General features: G+C 32.4%; 1 protein-coding gene across 3 annotated transcripts in view; it reads right to left on the reverse strand.

Moving 5' to 3' along the window:
• LOC127708859 (synaptotagmin-15-like) overlaps nucleotides 1-18994 on the reverse strand; it is a 153246-nt gene that overhangs the window by 31763 nt on the left and 102489 nt on the right. For all 3 annotated transcript variants that reach the window (XM_052214027.1, XM_052214028.1, XM_052214029.1), the window contains one exon: nucleotides 17381-17526. In XM_052214027.1, coding sequence (XP_052069987.1) covers nucleotides 17381-17526 — 146 coding nt within the window. The remainder of the gene's footprint in view (nucleotides 1-17380; nucleotides 17527-18994) is intronic.

Here is an 18994-nt window from a genome sequence, read left to right on the forward strand (position 1 = left end):
AAAAGAAAAGAAAAACACCTACTGATTTTGATCAATCATTTAAGGTCAAGGTAGTAGTAGTAATTGTTAAAAACTTATACCAAAGAAACAATACTTTTTGACTAGTTGTCATGAACGTGTCTGTTTGGTTATTATTTTTCTTATTAAAACCGTTGGTCTCCAAGAAATACCCCTTAAAGGACCCCTGATAAATAACATTCTTCTTCCAGCGATGTTAACGAGAAAAATATCGACGGGTTGAAAGCTGTATCATGAAAGTTTATCAAATCTTATAAAAATGTATTATTTGAAAAAAATTGAAAAATTTTCACACTTCATTGGGATCGCAGAATTATTTTTCATATAGTTTTCGGGCTTTGCTTTCATTTAATAGGTTGTTAACTTCCCTACTATAAATCACTATAGATATTCTGTTTTGACGAAATACACTTTATTATAATTGAAAAAGTCTATACACTAACAGAGTCCTTGATGAAAACTACAGTGGCTTCAAAAGAGAATTACAAACAGAATTTAAGACACAAATGAATTCATTTTGAAAATAAAACTGACAAGTGTTTATAAAAACATAATGCCGTTTGGTTTGTGTTGAAGTAGAAACAGTAGAACATATATTCTGCCATTGTCCGTGTACATCAATTTATAGAAAAAAACCAACTCCTGTTATTCTACATTACAGAAATTGAATTTGATTTCGCTTTATGTTGTATATTTGTAGAAACTGACAAAATTACATGAGAACAGAGCACTTGAGATCATCCCCGGTTTTGGCGGGGTTCATGTTGCTCAGTCTTTAGTTTTCTAGGTTGTGTAATGTAGACTGTTGTTTGTCTTTTCGTCGTTTTTCGTCTTCGAATTAAGTTTAAAGGTTGCATTTTGTTTATTGATTTGTAGTTTATAAATAATACCATTACCCTCCAGGAGACCCCGTAAAAAGGTTCATGTTGCTTTTCAATCAGATTTCTGTGTTGTATTTGTGCTTTTTTAATTTTTGGTTGTGTTTACATTAGAAACTTTCATATTTTGCCATGTATTCGGAAAAGAGAGTTTTCATGTTTCGATGAGATTGCAAGTAAAGCCATTGCCTCTTTCTCGTGGACATTTTACTATATACATTATGGAATAATTGATAAACAATTTGCTGTTGGCCTAATGTTACAGATTTTGATGTTTAACCTTGAAACTTGTGCCATATAGTTACAATTTAATGTTACAAAACCTTAAAATTAATATCAGTTGAAATATTGAGGCAGTTGAACCATCTTTTCTCATACACAACATATTAGTATTAATAGGTGAATTACAAAGAAACGATTTTTGTTATGATTCGAGTTCGATGGAACGATTTTGGAATCTTTTTTTGTTGTTGCTATGCATTTTCTGCTTACAATAATATGAGCCGAACAACTTATATTTCTTAAAATTAAAAAAGTAAAGATGAGATAGTTTTTATTACTGTTATAGTACCCTAGTCGCAATAACCAAGCAACTTATACGCTAAATCACCAACAATCTGTTTCTGCTATATACGAAACTTCTACAATAACAGATACACAGATATGAGGTATTTAACAAAATGAATGACTATTTTGTGAATTTCCTCTGCTAGGACGATAATTGGCAATACATTTTAAACCCAAATTAGTTTATCTTAGGCATGTTCCCAAATGCTTTGATATATAATAAACACAATAAATGAAAAAAAACATCCCACTTTTTTTTAAATTCTGTAAAAACTGGATCTTAAAATTACTTAAAACAAGAAACAATTATTTATCAACTACTGTATCACTGTATGTCCCTCTCTTGTGGTAGATTATACAAGGACGTCAAGAGTACTAGTAACTAAATAATCGATTTATCGTATCATTTCCGAGTCTATTTGTCTTACAATATAATGCATCACTGATTCGTAACATTATCGCATGAAAAAGATAAAAATTCAATATTATTCTGTTGATTTAAGCTACAGCAGATTGTTTTAGATGATCAAACAGTATTTCCGTAATGTAAAATTTAAAAAAAGTTACTTCCTTCAACCATCGATAGTTTTGTGAATATTTTAACGAAATCGGAATCATGAAACTGTGTACACTTTCGGTACATATATACCTGATCAAAATAACCTATATTTCCAGCTTGAAACTGAGACAGTTAGTCGAAAAAAAAACATACTTACCCAAATATTCAGACAAACAAATTACAGGTAAGGGATATAATATTAAATCTAGTCACGACTAATATTCTTTTTTGTTTCTAATAACACTCTATTCATAAGACTAATGACACATAATCGAGTCCATATACAAATTTAGAGACTTAGTCTTATTATGTTTTGTAAAAACGAAAACGAAAGCAGGGTCTCTGAAATGATAAGCAGTTTTACTAGTGGTATCCTGTTACTCAGTGGAAGTAAATATTATGTGACAAGTCGCACTAGGTGATGTCACTATCAAGGAAAGATGACGGGAGTTGGAATATATCCGTTGTAATCTGTGACACAGATATTCAATAACTTTAACCAAATTATGAATGCGTATGTATATCCATCAAAAGAATGACTTCACCTTTACCATTTGAACCCTTGGTATAATAGCTTCCCTGTAAAAGAATGACTTCACCTTTACCATTTGAACCCTTGGTATAATAGCTTCCCTGTAAAAGAATGACTTCACATTTACCATTTGAACCCTTGATATAATAGCTTCCCTGTAAAAGAATGACTTCACCTTTACCATTTGAACCCTTGGTATAATAGCTTCCCTGTAAAAAAATGACTTCACATTTACCATTTGAACCCTTGGTATAATAGATTCCCTGTAAAAGAATGTTTGAACCCTTGATATAATAGCTTCCCTGTAAAAGAATGACTTCACCTTTACCATTTGAACCCTTGGTATAATAGCTTCCCTGTAAAAGAATGACTTCACATTTACCATTTGAACCCTTGGTATAATAGATTCCCTGTAAAAGAATGACTTCACCTTTACCATTTGAACCCTTGGTATAAAAGCTTCCCTGTAATAGAATGACTTCACATTTACCATTTGAACCCTTGGTATAATAGCTTCCCTGTAAAAGAATGACTTCACATTTACCATTTGAACCCTTGGTATAATAGCTTCCCTGTAAAAGAATGACTTCACATTTACCATTTGAACCCTTGGTATGATAGCTTCCCTATAAAAGAATGACTTCACCTTTACCATTTGAACCCTTGGTATGATAGCTTCCCTGTAAAAGAATGACTTCACCTTTACCATTTGAACCCTTGGTATGATAGATTCCCTGTAAAAGAATGACTTCACATTTACCATTTGAACCCTTGGTATAATAGCTTTCCTGTAAAAGAATGACTTCACATTTACCATTTGAACCCTTGGTATAATAGCTTCCCTGTAAAAAAAAATGACTTTACCTTTACCATTTGAACCCTTGGTATAATAGCTTCCCTGTAAAAAAATGACTTCACCTTTACCATTTGAATCCTTGGTATAATAGCTTCCCTGTAAAAGAATGACTTTACATTTACCATTTGAACCCTTGGTATAATAGCTTCCCTGTAAAAGAATGACTTCACCTTTACCATTTGAACCCTTAGTATAATAGCTTCCCTGTAAAAGAATGACTTCACCTTTACCATTTGAACCCTTGGTATAATAGCTTCCCTGTAAAAGAATGACTTCACATTTACCATTTGAACCCTTGGTATAATAGCTTCCCTGTAAAAGAATGACTTCACCTTTACCATTTGAACCCTTGATATAATAGCTTCCCTGTAAAAGAATGACTTCACCTTTACCATTTGAACCCTTGGTATAATAGCTTCCCTGTAAAAGAATGACTTCACATTTACCATTTGAACCCTTGGTATAATAGCTTCCCTGTAAAAGAATGACTTCACCTTTACCATTTGAACCCTTGGTACACCTTTACCATTTGAACCCTTGGTATGATAAATTCCCTGTAAAAGAATGACTTCACATTTACCATTTGAACCCTTGGTATAATAGCTTCCCTGTAAAAGAATGACTTCACCTTACCATTTGAACCCTTGGTATAATAGCTTCCCTGTAAAAGAATGACTTCACATTTACCATTTGAACCCTTGGTATAATAGCTTCCCTGTAAAAGAATGACTTCACCTTTACCATTTGAACCCTTGGTATAATAGCTTCCCTGTAAAAGAATGACTTCACATTTACCATTTGAACCCTTGGTATAATAGCTTCCCTGTAAAAGAATGACTTCACCTTTACCATTTGAACCCTTGATATAATAGCTTCCCTGTAAAAGAATGACTTCACCTTTACCATTTGAACCCTTGGTATAATAGCTTCCCTGTAAAAGAATGACTTCACATTTACCATTTGAACCCTTGGTATAATAGCTTCCCTGTAAAAGAATGACTTCACCTTTACCATTTGAACCCTTGGTATAATAGCTTCCCTGTAAAAGAATGACTTCACATTAACCATTTGAACCCTTGGTATAATAGCTTCCCTGTAAAAGAATGACTTCACCTTTACCATTTGAACCCTTGGTATAATAGCTTCCCTGTAAAAGAATGACTTCACATTTACCATTTGAACCCTTGGTATAATAGCTTCCCTGTAAAAGAATGACTTCACCTTTACCATTTGAACCCTTGGTATGATAAATTCCCTGTAAAAGAATGACTTCACCTTTACCATTTGAACCCTTGGTATAATAGCTTCCCTGTAAAAGAATGACTTCACATTTACCATTTGAACCCTTGGTATAATAGCTTCCCTGAAAAAGAATGACTTCACCTTAACCATTTGAACCCTTGGTATATTAGCTTCCCTGTAAAAGAATGACTTCACCTTTACCATTTGAATCCTTGGTATAATAGCTTCCCTGTAAAAGAATGACTTCACATTTACCATTTGAATCCTTGGTATAATAGCTTCCCTGTAAAAGAATGACTTCACATTTACCATTTGAACCCTTGGTATAATAGCTTCCCTGTAAGAAACAACCTATCAAAATTAAACAAACTATCAAAACTAATCATGATAAAAAAACGCACTCCCTGGAATATGGCATTGAGTTGGCGATTCATACTTCATATGCAGACGTTGATGGCATGTTTCTTCGCAAAAATTCAAAGTTCGTAAGGTCAAAATTTAAATCATCTCTTTTGTCCTAAAGTTTAGTTCCCATTATTAATTTCTCGATATGAGTCAAGATATCAAGCAGACACAGCTGTACATATTTACTCTAAGCTCAACGGAAAAGATGCGACCAATATAGTTAAAAAAAATTGAATTATTCAGTAAAAGGACATTTCCTTTATAGCAGAACCTTAAGTTAAAGGTTAATGCCAGCCGTTTTCATCTTTTACTATATTAATGGCATTTATCCTCTTGGATTTGAAATAAAGGATGAAGCAAATACAAATCGTTCTCCTTCGTATCTTGAATTACACATAGAAATTGACAGTGAAGGTAGGTTGAAATCTAAAGTTTATGACTAATATATTACCTCAATTTTGAACTTTTTTTTTATATTTCATCTAACAAGCCTACTTTTTCATTATATTAATACGATGTTCAAGAGCTAGTGTTATATGTCAGGATAACAGAGTCACTGCTCACAAGGAAACATTTCAACTAATGATTTTTAATTGCAAAGTTGCAGTCATCTTTTCGACAATTTGACAGACGACATCATGGCGTTGTTTACCGTTAAGGAATTAAGTGTTGATTTTAAACACATATAAGTTCAGATGAACAAAGTCATTATTCCGTCATCTTCTCCTTGTTAACCTCCCATCACTTTCTCTTATTTAACGGAGCAGGAAATGTTTACTTTTCAAAAGCACATTCACCCCAAATTTTAGTGGTTTTCATGTTGCTTGGTCTTCAGTTATTTGTGTTATTTATTAGTCTGTATGTAAAAGAGAGGCGAAAGATAACGAAGGGACACTCAAACTTATTTGTCGAAAATAAACTGACAACATCATCATAAAAAAAGAAAAAGACAAAAGACAAACAACAGTGTATACAAAACACAACATAGAAAACTAAAGACAAAGCAACACGAACCCCAACAAAACCGGGAGTAATCTCAGGTGCTCGGGAAGGGTAAGCAGATCCTACCCCACATGTGTCACCTATCGTGATTCTTATGTAATTACAAACACAGTGATAAGTCTTATTTGGTAGGTCACATTCGGGGAAAAGCAGGACGGAATTGGGGTTACGACGATAGGACATATCAATCGTCATCTGTGAAACAGATAATCCATAACGGTCAATCAACTCGTGATGGCGTTCAATTTTCGAAGGAACGATTTCAACTACACCACTTAGAACTGTTGTTTTTAATAGCTTCCTTGTGAACAGCATCCCTCTTTCAAGGAAATCATGGTAGGAAACGCAATCCCTGGAATATCGTATCGAATGCGAGATATATACTTTTATTCAATTTATCATATCTTTCTTTTCCCTTGGTATTTTTGCAGGTTTTTTACTGTCTGAAATCCTGATAACTTCAGAAGTTAATATCTGTGCTTAAGTTAAAACATTAGTAAAGATTCATTTAAATTGGTAACCTTTTTAAACTGAACCCTGTCAGAAAGTATACTATATAACCTGAACTATTGTATCAGAACATATATTGATTATCCTTTAGTAATTTAATCTGTGTAAAACGATCAACTATCTAATCCTAAGAGGATCTCTTGTTCCAAAGTAATTTGGTTTAAGAAGGTCTCATTTGACTTTTGGAATAGGTAAATCTTTTCATCGTTTTAAATTTTTGTGCAAACTTTTATGTAAAACTATTATGCAACATCACTAACAATTTGTTTAATGCCAAAAGATGTTCCATTTGCAGTCTTTCGGTGTTTAACCTTTGTGTCTTGTAGATTATCGTGACAATGTAATTCAATCAAGCCTATAAAAAAATCTAGTTTAATATCTCCGGAGGAATTATTTCAGTTTAATAGTCTTTTGTAGAATATATTAACATCGTATGACAATTGGTGTTCAAACTTGTGAATTATAAAACAAATATTTTGTCGTTCTAATTGGAAGGAACATTTCTTTGAATTCGTTTACCCCGGTTTCTGTACTACTTTATTCAACTGGAGTCACGAATATATCTAAAAGTATGAATAATTAAAATGGTTATTTTTGAATATCCCAATTATTGTCACCATGAAATGATTGATTGTTGGTTGCTACACGTTCATTGGCAAACATTTCATTCATTTTCAGGACGAGTCAACACGAAAACAATACCAAATACGTTACATGAAGCCGATGATCTGATTTATTTTTGCCTAATCCAATACATTATTAGAATAATTACTCTCTCTGCAACAATAGATATAACCATATTAGGTATCTGATCGACATTGAATGTCATGTTAATCTATGCTTCTTTTAATGGTGATTTGGTGTGGGTGTGATTTCGGTTGTTCAGAAGGTGCAAAAGTTAGATCATACCAAATGTACAATTTTTAATCAGTATTTACGTCTGAAAAAAATCTTTGAACTATTGCCAAATTTTGAAATTTCGATTTTTTACATTCCCCTTTTTCTTTTTTCTTTTTTGGTTGTTGTTAAGGCTGGTATCATCGTTGGTGATTTTGATAGATATCGTTTTAACATTTGTTACTATCATACAATTTCACTAGAATATATAGTTACACAGTTAGCTAGTGCCTTATACGATACGTGTAATGCATTTATCTTGCCGACTATCTTAACATGGGGAATTTAGACGTTATTGTAAATCTTGATATTACAGGTTTGACACAAAATTGCACAGAACATTCAATTATTTAATGAGAAAGTCAGCATCTCTGAGACAATATTTTTTTTCTAAAAGGATGCACAAATTACAATTATGTATGTTTACAATGTATGTTCATTTTCTTTAGAGGAACGTAACTCTACTATTAACCGTGTATTTAAAATAAACCCGCCCACTGACCGTATATTAAAACACGCCCACTGACATAATATTAAATATAAACGGTTCCCACGTGTTCGCTTTTAACTAATTATATGCCTAGAAGAGTATAGGAGGTAAGATAAACTTTAAAGCTATATATTTTAAAAACTATCTTATCTTAGAAATGTTTTTAAGTTGCGCAGAATCCTTTAACTGTTTCCCTTTAACTTTTTGTCTCTTTTTAAAGTCGCATTTGTTTCATGTGAATTTGACATATATGAGTCACGTGAAATAAGCATGTACATTCCAAAAAGTTGATGGTAAAGTACGTATTATTTCCTTATGTCTGAAAAAGAGAAGCGAAAGATACAAGAGGGACATTCAAACTCATAAGTCGAAAATAAACTGACAACGCCAATGGCAAAAAAAGAAAAAAAAAACCAAACAAACAAATAATAGTAAACAAAACACAACACAGAAAACTAAAGACTGAGAAACACGAACCCCACCAAAAACTGGGGGTGATCTCAGGTGCTCCGGAAGGGTAAGCAGATCCTGCTCCACATGGGGCACCCGTCGTGTTGCTCGTTTTAGTGAAGGTGCATGAAATTCAAGTGAAATAACCGTGAGTTTTCTCTTCGTTAAATCAATGCGAAATTAAATTTAATGATATATCAGATCTGATGGAAAATTTTACAAAAGGCAGATTTTGAGAAAAAGGATATACACCGGTGAAAAAATATATTCACGACGCGAAAATATGCATGTTTGCAGCGTCCGATCAATATGAAGGGCCGGTCTGGTCATAATTCATTTTGTTACACGTACGCTAAAGGTACGCGTAACAGGTCGTTCACGTACCCTAGAGGTACACGTAACACTTTGTTCACGTACCCTAGAGTTACGCTTAACTATTTGTTCACGTACACTAGAGGTACACGTAACTGTTTGTTAATGCATGCGGAATAACCTTTATACCCTATGCACAATAAACTCGTCTGCTGGAGAATACTAATTGACCAATTAAATCAGGCCTTTTTTACAACATTTTAAATGGAGGATGCAAGTACATTTTTAAATAATGTAAAACGAAATGTTAATGCCTGCGTTAGAGAGGTTTTGTATGCAGATCCCGTTAGTGACGAAACGTTATCATCAGTCATTTTTATTCTGTGAATGATACAGCTTCAAACCTTGATGGTCGGTTAATTTTGCGGAATTTGATTGGATAATGAATGATGTTGACACAGATAATCCATTATTTAGGGAAAGGGGTGACAGGTTTTCTGTTGCGGTTAGCTGCACGAACAAACAGTTACGCGTACCTCCAGTACTTTGGAGTTAGGTACTTTTGTTATACGTTTTCATGTCTAGACGAATTGCTATGTTTTGCAATTTGTGAATTATGTACTTTTGAAAAACTGATATTCACTGCGATCGTTGAGCTCAGTCAATATAAGTTTTATTTCAAAGGAAAACTACATAGCATTTACCCCATTAAGAATCAATAATTGTATAATTTTAGTTTTATTAAAAAGCAATCCTGTTATTTTCGGAAAATGACGGTACTCTTTCGGGACTAGTATACAATACCCATACTATTTAGATTTGAGAACTTGAATTTATATTATTCGTTATATTGTTGCGTGTTTGGCGACAATGCTTAGAAACAGTTTTCAAATGTTCTGTGCGCTATACGTGTTAAATGAATGGCGGGAACTTAATATTTTCTTAACATACAACAATAGTGCGTGTTATAGATAAAGTTTACAATATTGTTATCGAGATTTATCAGTTTAATGGATTTAAGCAATCTGAAAGCTATACGATATTTAATGTAAAACATAAAAGTTCGTTTGCTAATTGAATACAAATCATAATTGTAAATAAAATGTTATTGAATTACAAAACTCAAAATTGAACACAAATAATAATTACGTCTTAAAAGATTCATATTCACGTACAGATACAGATCAAACACATATTCCAGAAATTGCATTTGACATATTAAGTAATGTCAATTCACGTCTTAAATATTTTCCAATTTGAGAAAGAATTTATTGTAATTTCATGCTAAATAAACACGAATACATTTTGAAACGGGATGAAGCCGTCTGTATAAAATGCATATTTCAGATTTTAATATCAGACCTTTCAATCAATGCAACAAACATAAAGCAAATTCCTGCTTATGTGATTGCTTCAGGGACATCAAAACTCGATGTTAATTGACAATTGTACGACAACATTACGATTTATCTTTAAAAGATTCTTTTCGTTTCTTTAGGCTTTAATAAGATTTAATAGGGTAAAATGAGACATCATTCCTAGATCGGTTCTTTTAGGTTTACCCTTATAATTTCTGGTAATTTCTTCTTCAACCTTTCATTTGTAGTGAAATGTATCGATATTTTGTAAACAGTTTACCAGACTGGAAGAAAAGTTTTATTCTATCAAGCATGTTAGGAATGTCAGACCGATACATTGTCCGACTTTCCGAAAAAGGTAAATAAGCAAATGTACACATATAACTAAAGTACATGTATTTTGCGCCATTGTAAAAATTCTTTAAACATAAATGACCTTTTGAAAGATTCATTAGGATTAATCTTCCTTATTGACATTACAGTTAAAAACGTATGGATTCATTTTTGTGCGCAGAATACTCTAGACCCAAAGTTTTGAAGGCCAAAATATAAAACGTTAGATAACACAAAAACAAAAAGGGCCACGTCCAATTTGCTCAACTGCTTTTAGAATTCTGTAAAAAAAAAAAATAAAGGCACTATCTATGAGACAACGAAACAGATAGTCGTAGAGCAATACATTACTCTAATGTGATTAGAATTCTGTTAGAAACAAAGGCACTATCTATGTGACAACGAAACAGATAGTCGTGGAGCAATTCATTACTCATGAGAAATATTATTAGGTTTTAATCATATCTCTTGCATCTAGTTTGAAATTAAATTTCTTTAACATTCAGTTTAAGAAAACTATCAATATTTCTTAAGGAAATTCCTTTATAAAATGACCAAATAACTAACCCACGCTAAACTTTAAACCAATAATCCATACAATTCCCGAGTTAAGCAGGTAGGTTTCTTTGGTTTCATTTGATGAACATTTAATAATCGTGTAATCTATACTTTACTACTACATTAATAAAGGATTTAAGACATTCACATATCATTTGGCATTAAAACCACTTCTACTACTGAAAATAAAACCAGGAATAGTCAGGAGAAAACAACTTGAAAATGTCATGTAGTTTTCCATTTTTAAAAGACACCTTATGGTATTGCTAGTATTAAGAGAGGCATATATCAACGCTCATTAAATACTCGTGCATCATATCCGACTTCGAGAAAGCACCAACCGAGTCAAGACACAAATCGGAAATAAAAAGCAAAAGAAGTTTATACCATTACCGTTTAAATTATTTTCAGGAGTGATTTTTTTTTATACAAAAGCCACAGATAAAACTTATACGTAAAGAGTACATATAACAAACAGCTTTCCTAGGGTAGTAAATAAACTCATCATAGATACCAGGCGTAAATTTTGGTAAGCCAGACGCACGTTTTGTCTACATAAGACTCATCAGTGACCCTCGAATCAAAAGAGGTAAAAAGGCAAAATAAAGCACAAAGTTGAAGAGCACTTAGGACCCAAAATTTCGAAAGGTTTTACCAAATACAGCTTAGGTAAGCTATTTCTGGGGAAAAAATCCTTAGTATTTCGAAAAAAAATTTACTTTTGTAAACAGTTAATTTTTAATTATGACCATATCAATGATAATGGATGGATAGTTGTCTCATTGGCACTCATACCACATCTTCTTATCTATAGGTATGTCTGTTCAAAGGATAGAAATGTCCAAGAAACCAAAATTTGGAGCAAATGTCCTATATATCTCTACTCTAAAAGAAGCACATGAAGGTATATATTTATTACATATCTAAATTGACTATGTTAAAAATAGCTTGTATGCAAATTTTCGTAAAAAATCACCGTGGGATCAAAACTGTATCGTATACCCTTAAGAAAAAATGGTGTACGTTTATGTAGCAACTACATGCACAATCCATAGATAATACTAATTTATTAAATAATCTCATTTGCCTGTTAACAGGAGAGACTACCTACTCGCGTACCTTACCTCACTTACACTGTAGTTCATGCGATTTTACCTTTGTTTGTTGTAAACCTAGATTTATTTGTCCTTCTATTTTCTACTGTATATTTTTGGAGTTCGTGCAATTCTCTCACTTTTTGTTTATCACCTTGATTTGTCTCTTGTTAATCGCGATTGCAATGTTTGAACATCCGTCCACTTCTGTCGCCGTAATTTATGATAATTTTTATGACAGTAAGCTACACAATAAAGTTAACTTAAACTTTAAAGTTTTGAGTTTCATTGATATTTAAATCAGAAAAAATGATGGCATGTATTTTATTAACAATGGCAATAAACTCATCATAGATACCAGGATTATTATTTTGTACGCTAGACTCGCGTTTCGTCTACAAAAGAATTAAAAAGGCCAAGTACGAAATTGAGGAGCATTGAAGACCCAAAGTTCCGAAAGGTTTTGTCAAATACAGCTAAGGTTATCTATTCCTGGGGTAGAAAATCCGATTTCGAATATAAACAGTTAATTTATAATTATGACCATATCAATGATAAAACATGACAACACAGAAGTACTGACTACTTTTATACTCACAAATACTTCTTCGAAGGGATCATTGGATTCAAACATTGCAAGTAAATGTCAAGCGAATGCTGTATAAAATAGTTTTCTTTTTTTATTTTTGAAACAAGTAGACCCCACATGCTTATGGATATGGGTTACCACGGGCTAGGCATTTACCTTACTTAGCATCTCCCTTTATTACAATAGAATAAAAAAGTGAAAACATGAACGATATTTTGTTAAGTTGCATAAAAAACATGATGCCAAACTAAAAGATATTATTAAGTACTAGTCAATGACGAAAGTGTAAAATTTTATTAATACGAACGAATAATGTTTTGTTTTACAATGAAAGAAACGTTATCGTTTTATTTTACTTTTATATCAATTACGATTTCTTGTAAGGCATTGATACGTATAGCTTTCTAATGATTTGATTTATTTCGAAAGCATTGTTTTGGAAGGACAAACATACAGCTGCATTGATTTCTTTCCTTAAATGATACAATGCACGTTTATTTTGAAAACACAACATCCTGTCTAATAGACAGTAAATAGAATCCTAATTGAAAGAGACTGAAAAAAGGAATTAAGAATAAAAATTTAATGTTTAAATCCCCTAGTTTGAGATAAATTTTGAGAATAGAAATGTCTGCTGCTTTGAATGTAGACATTTTCAGTTCTTTTAAATATTCATCCAGCATATCTGTGATTGAATATGTGAACTTGAAATGCCTCTATCACATTTTAGTAGAATAGTTCGACTATACAATGTCTAGAATGTAATTAAAGTTGTTTAGAGAATGCGGAATGGATAATTTTCATAAGCTTTAGCTGGTGTAGCTTCTACCCGGAAAACATGAGCTTTAATCCCCGATAACATGTAAGAATGACGTAGCTGTTTACTTTAGGTATACATTATTTAATGAAAATGTATTTTAGGCGAAGCGAGAATCAATCATGGCAGTCTCAAAAGAAGACGTCACCGAACAAAGTAACAGGTTTTCGTACGGCAACAAATTGCAAAAAAAATCGATAATGACCTTCCATCTTGCATACATATGTAGCTTGTATATAATATGTCATGGCAAATACATAAAACTCTCCGCCTAAACGGATACACTGTTCTAAAAAAATCTTTTAAATGAGTAATGCTGAATACAAATGTGGCAAAGACGTTACTATTACGGCTACTAAGTTTGTGTCAAACGTTCAACAAACATTGCCACTTGTAGGGGAATTGTTACATTGAATACAGATTGAACATATGTAAACAAATATGGGGAAAACAGCTTCTTTTATAGAACGGCTTAATAAACAGAAACTAACATGATATGGGTGTTTTTGTGAGGTTATTACAAACGTGGTGTTAAATGAAAACAACACTTTATAAACTTTGTAGTTTCGTACCGCTTTTCTGGGTTTACCTTCATTAGGAACGCTCGAACCCACATAATTTGAAAATGGTGGATATATAAATACTTGAAGACTTTGGATGCTAATAACCAAAAAGGACTTAAAGGGCATAGTCACATCCTACAATGGTAAACTTTTCCAGAGGGAGTTAAAATCTTAGTTTCTTAGTAATTTCTAAATTGTCAACGGAGAATTTCAGAAATGTATGTTATGAATCATGTCAGTACCGAAGCACTGACTACAAAGCTGATGATTCCCTCTGGGTTAGCAGTCCACCAGCAATTTTATCGACCCATGAATACAAAATGAAAATAACTTTATTTATCAACGGAGAATCTATGAAAGTAGGTTACATTTGTGTTGATCAGCAAACGCAACGAGCAAAGAACCAAGTTTTACATTGAACTATAGAAAGTATCACTGGGCACTTTTTAAAATTAATCAAATATGTCTGAAAGGTCCCTTGTATATTTGATACTATGTATCAAGTGTGGTTACATCGGTGTCAAAGTACAAAGCGATAGGCAGACAACCTTACTTTGTTGGACAATGGGGTCTAATGAAAATATTTTGAAAAATCTTCTTAATAATTGCTTACCCAAATGAAAAATACATAATAAGACCAAACATTCCTTGTGAAGTACTTAGTGTCTATCGCAAATCAAACACTACATGTACTTGGTGTAACATTATATTTGGATAAAAAGATAAATAGGATGAAAACCAACGATACTGCAACCTAAAATAGAACACAATAAAAAATATAGTTTACGGTCTCCACTGACGAATGTTTAAATATGTAAATATAAACTGACAACACCATGGCGAAAACCGACTAAAAGACTAACAAGTTTACAAAACACTAAATTTTAAACTAAAGACTGGTAACACCAACTCTGCCAAATAATAATGGTTGGGTCCTTATTAAGAAAACACATTAATTGTGATTCATAACAGCAAAGTAACGAATAAGAAAAAAGAGGCACAATTAGCTCCTTTCGGAATACCAGTACCTTGAAGGATGCTTTATCTCCAAAACAATTAAACATATCATCAGTTATAATGTTAGTAAACTGTTAGTCTCCGAGGGTATCATATGCCCCATAGCCAGTATTTTGGTATTGGCATGCAGATTGAGATTTGCTGTTAAAATTTTGGAAATCATTTTGAATTAAGTAGCATATCTCTCTCATGCAAAGCTCTTATTCCTTGTCCGGATTTGGCTATACTTTGTGTCATTTTTGGTTTTATCAGCTTTTCAATTTCGTATTAGGTTTTTTTTTCAAATATGCTGGCCTCGAGCATCAATGAGAAGACATTACTTGTCGAAATGCTCATCTGGTGCAGTAAAATTGGTACCATTAATGATATTATACTCAATTTGAAAATAGTTAGTTTGAAAATTTTTGTTTGATAAAATTATCTTCTAATATCATATAAAGTTTAAAGAAATTATTACTATCATTTGGACAAACTGACCACCAAAAGATTTCAGCTTATCACAAATGTCAAAAGAATATAGGACAATCCAGACATAGTCAATACCACTATTAACGCATAAGCTGTATGTATACTTGGAAATAGTAAATTCATAAACGCCCAAGATGAAGCTGATGTAATTGATACAAAAGTATATTACATAAATATATATCATTATCAACATATAAGGAGATGTGGTATGAGTGCCAATGAGACAACTCTCCATCCAAGTCACAATTTGTAAAAGTAAACCATTATAGGTCAAAGTACGGCCTTCAACACGGAGCATTAGCTCAAGAACTAAAGAGTATCTTATACCTACTTAATCTATATTTTTATGTATACATATTCTATAAAAAAAAATTCGTCTATAAGTGCATTGAACTTTGATCTTTATAGTTTCCATTTCAAAAAAATCCTCAATTTTAAAGTGGGTTCCAAATGTTTGAAATTCTCAATTAACTCAGTGTTAAATTGATTTTCTATTAAAAAGTAAATTTCATTGTTTGTATAAAAATTTGTCTCCAATTGCTTTTAAAAGCAGGCAAAACATATGTCAATATTCTCAGATATTTCTCTTTCGGACCTATCTTTAATACTTTTAATTAAATATCTTATGGATTTCTCTCAAAGCACTGAGCATTCTCTTAATTAATATCGTCATTTTTTTCTGCTATTGTTCTCTTGATAAATATGATTTCTTTTACAAGCGAAGTGAAGAAAACAGGCGATCAAAGTCATAAACGTTCGGAGAAAGATTACTTTTAAAACTTAATTATACTGATTATACTTTTCTTTATTAATTTGTAAATTTAACAGAATCAATCCAGTTTACTTTTGACGTAACGTTAACGTTAACGTATGCCTTACTACCTAATAGTTGTGAAATTTGTTCACGGGTACTGAATTTTTATATCTTTAAAAAAACAAATGCCTCAAAAGTTCTTCAACAACAGTTGTTTCGACGTGTTTTTAACAAACGAATGTGTACCAATTTCTCTTCAATAGCCAATGGAAAGTTTAAATAAAAAGTTGAACTGCACAGATATGCAAGTACCATGCCGCTTTACATCAGGCATTGTGTTACTTACTACCTTAATTAAACTGACGAGAAAAACCATAACCTGACTAACGAAAGATATATCACATACGCACCATCTGACCTAGTGGTCTAGAGTGCTGGTCTTAATGCTAGCAGTACTGTTTTTTAAGTTTCAACACTTTGAGTTTGAATGCCGCTGAGGAAACGATACTTTAAAATACAGTTTTAACTTTGCTGTGACATACTACATACATATCTGTAGTGAAAATAAATCATAGTCCCATGAAACAAGTGGGGCAGTTTGACAAGTTACATAGTAATTTGTTTACGATATATTGACAAAAAAAAGAGTTGCTTCCAATTTTACAGCTTAGGCAACAATATTAATGTGCAACTGATAAATGCAGTCATTTGTATGTCCCAATTACCGAATACCCCTAGCCATTTTGAAAAATTTACTTTTGGATCATGGGGAAAAAATTTAGTAGCAATATCCTTTTCTGTTCTGTAGGTAAGTTTGAAGTAAATTGGGTGGATCTAATCTTCAAAAATATCAGTATAAAAAGGAGTTGCATGCGGTCCATACAAAATACAAGTGAGTCAAATCACTTGACATGTTTTTGATGATCAAAATAATCAACAATATCATCGGGTGATAAAAGCAACGATAATCCTACAAAGATTTGAATTATCTCGAGCTTTTAATTAATTAACAGTTATTGAAAATAGTCATTATATTATTATTTCTGAAAAAAAAGTATTATAAATATATCAAGAATAGTTAAAATATAAGTTAAAAATCAAAAGACATTACCTGGAATTTCTACAGATGGTCTTTTTACACAAGGCGATGTCGGTTCTGATAATCCGCCTGAAGGTTGATATTCCTCAGACGATCCTCTGGCCAGTCGACGTACATCGACACTTTGATTTGGAACAGTGAAAGGTATTTGTCGCATGCTGCAAGGCAAAAGAATTAATGAATGGTAACGACGGAGCATCGTTTAATGTCAACCTGTCATTTCGTTAGGTTGTGGATTTCAAGAAGATGTTCCATTGATTTTTCTATCAAAGAAAAGTAAATCTGAAATTCCAAAGACTTAAACGATTAGCTTCTAATATTCTGTGAAGAAGTGATTTGAAGAATGAATGAAATGTCTCGATTCTTCTCCCATTAAGATTTCTATCGGAAATACAACAATTCTTTATGGTACATCATGCAATACAATTGGCAGGAAAATCTGGTTCCATCAAAGCTCCAATATCAACGTGTTACTTGTCAATCTGTATTATTTAACTATCCATTTAGAGCACTGTTCAACAGAGGAAAATATGTACGTGTTAACATGCTATCAACGTCTATAAAAATATAATATTTGTGGTGAGCCAGGGAAAAAAAATTGACCGTAGATAAAGTCATAAACAGGAATGGAATAATTACGGAGACTGGTTGCTTATAAAGACATAGGCGTACAATCAATTTACTTTAAATCATTCTTTATGGATATCATATTCATTCTTTAATCTAACTATGTGAGATGAGACATTTTGTATTGTCGTAAAGCGAATGATGTAAATAAATGCATGTGTTTAGGTGTGCAATAAACAAAATCAATGTAATTGACAAAGAAGAAAAGCAGATCAGACTTAATCCCACAGTTGCTTCCAATTTTACAGTTATTGGACAAATTCATGATCTGTATGTCAATAATATATGTAAAATATATAGCTATTCCATAACACTGACGTCTTATCTCATAAAGAGAAAGATGGAAAATGACAAAACATTGTAAATGTAAAATTCGCTCTCTGATTTGATTTGTTAAGACTTCAGTGAGGGAGAAAATAACTTTAAGAATTGGCACAGATCTGATAGATTCATTTCATTGCTGCATGCACGACAGCACTTACATCCAAGATAGAATGAGCATCCAGTTTTATGAGACTATAGGAGTTTAAAACCAATTTCACAAGACACACTGACAATTTTCTCTGAAGAAATCAACCTTCACTTGTAATATAGAAAGATTATTTTCCATATATAACTAATATAGAAAATTTATCTATAAAAGGTTTACGGTATGGAGATTCGTTCACATTACTCCACTCAGTTATAATAAAATAGTATAGTTGGTTAGAGAATGAATGCAAAACGACAAGGCAACACAATCGATCCTCCCTTGAAAAGCAAAACTGTCCCTATCTTTCCAACGCAAAGTGTTTAAAGCAGGTAGCATTGATAAACTGAGCGCCAAACTGAGCATATAATGGGCTGTGATTTTGGTTTCGCTGCTATTTCAATAAGTGATCATAAGTGGGTATCATATGTTTTTAAAACTACGTTAAGACAAAAACTGAGAATTTATTATTTTTTCACAGAAATGATGCCCTTTGTGGGTCTTTTGGGACAGGAAAAAGCAATGTATCT

This window comes from Mytilus californianus, unplaced genomic scaffold (assembly GCF_021869535.1).
Source record: "Mytilus californianus isolate M0D057914Y unplaced genomic scaffold, xbMytCali1.0.p SCAF_7, whole genome shotgun sequence".
Taxonomy (NCBI): Eukaryota; Metazoa; Mollusca; class Bivalvia; order Mytilida; family Mytilidae; genus Mytilus; species Mytilus californianus.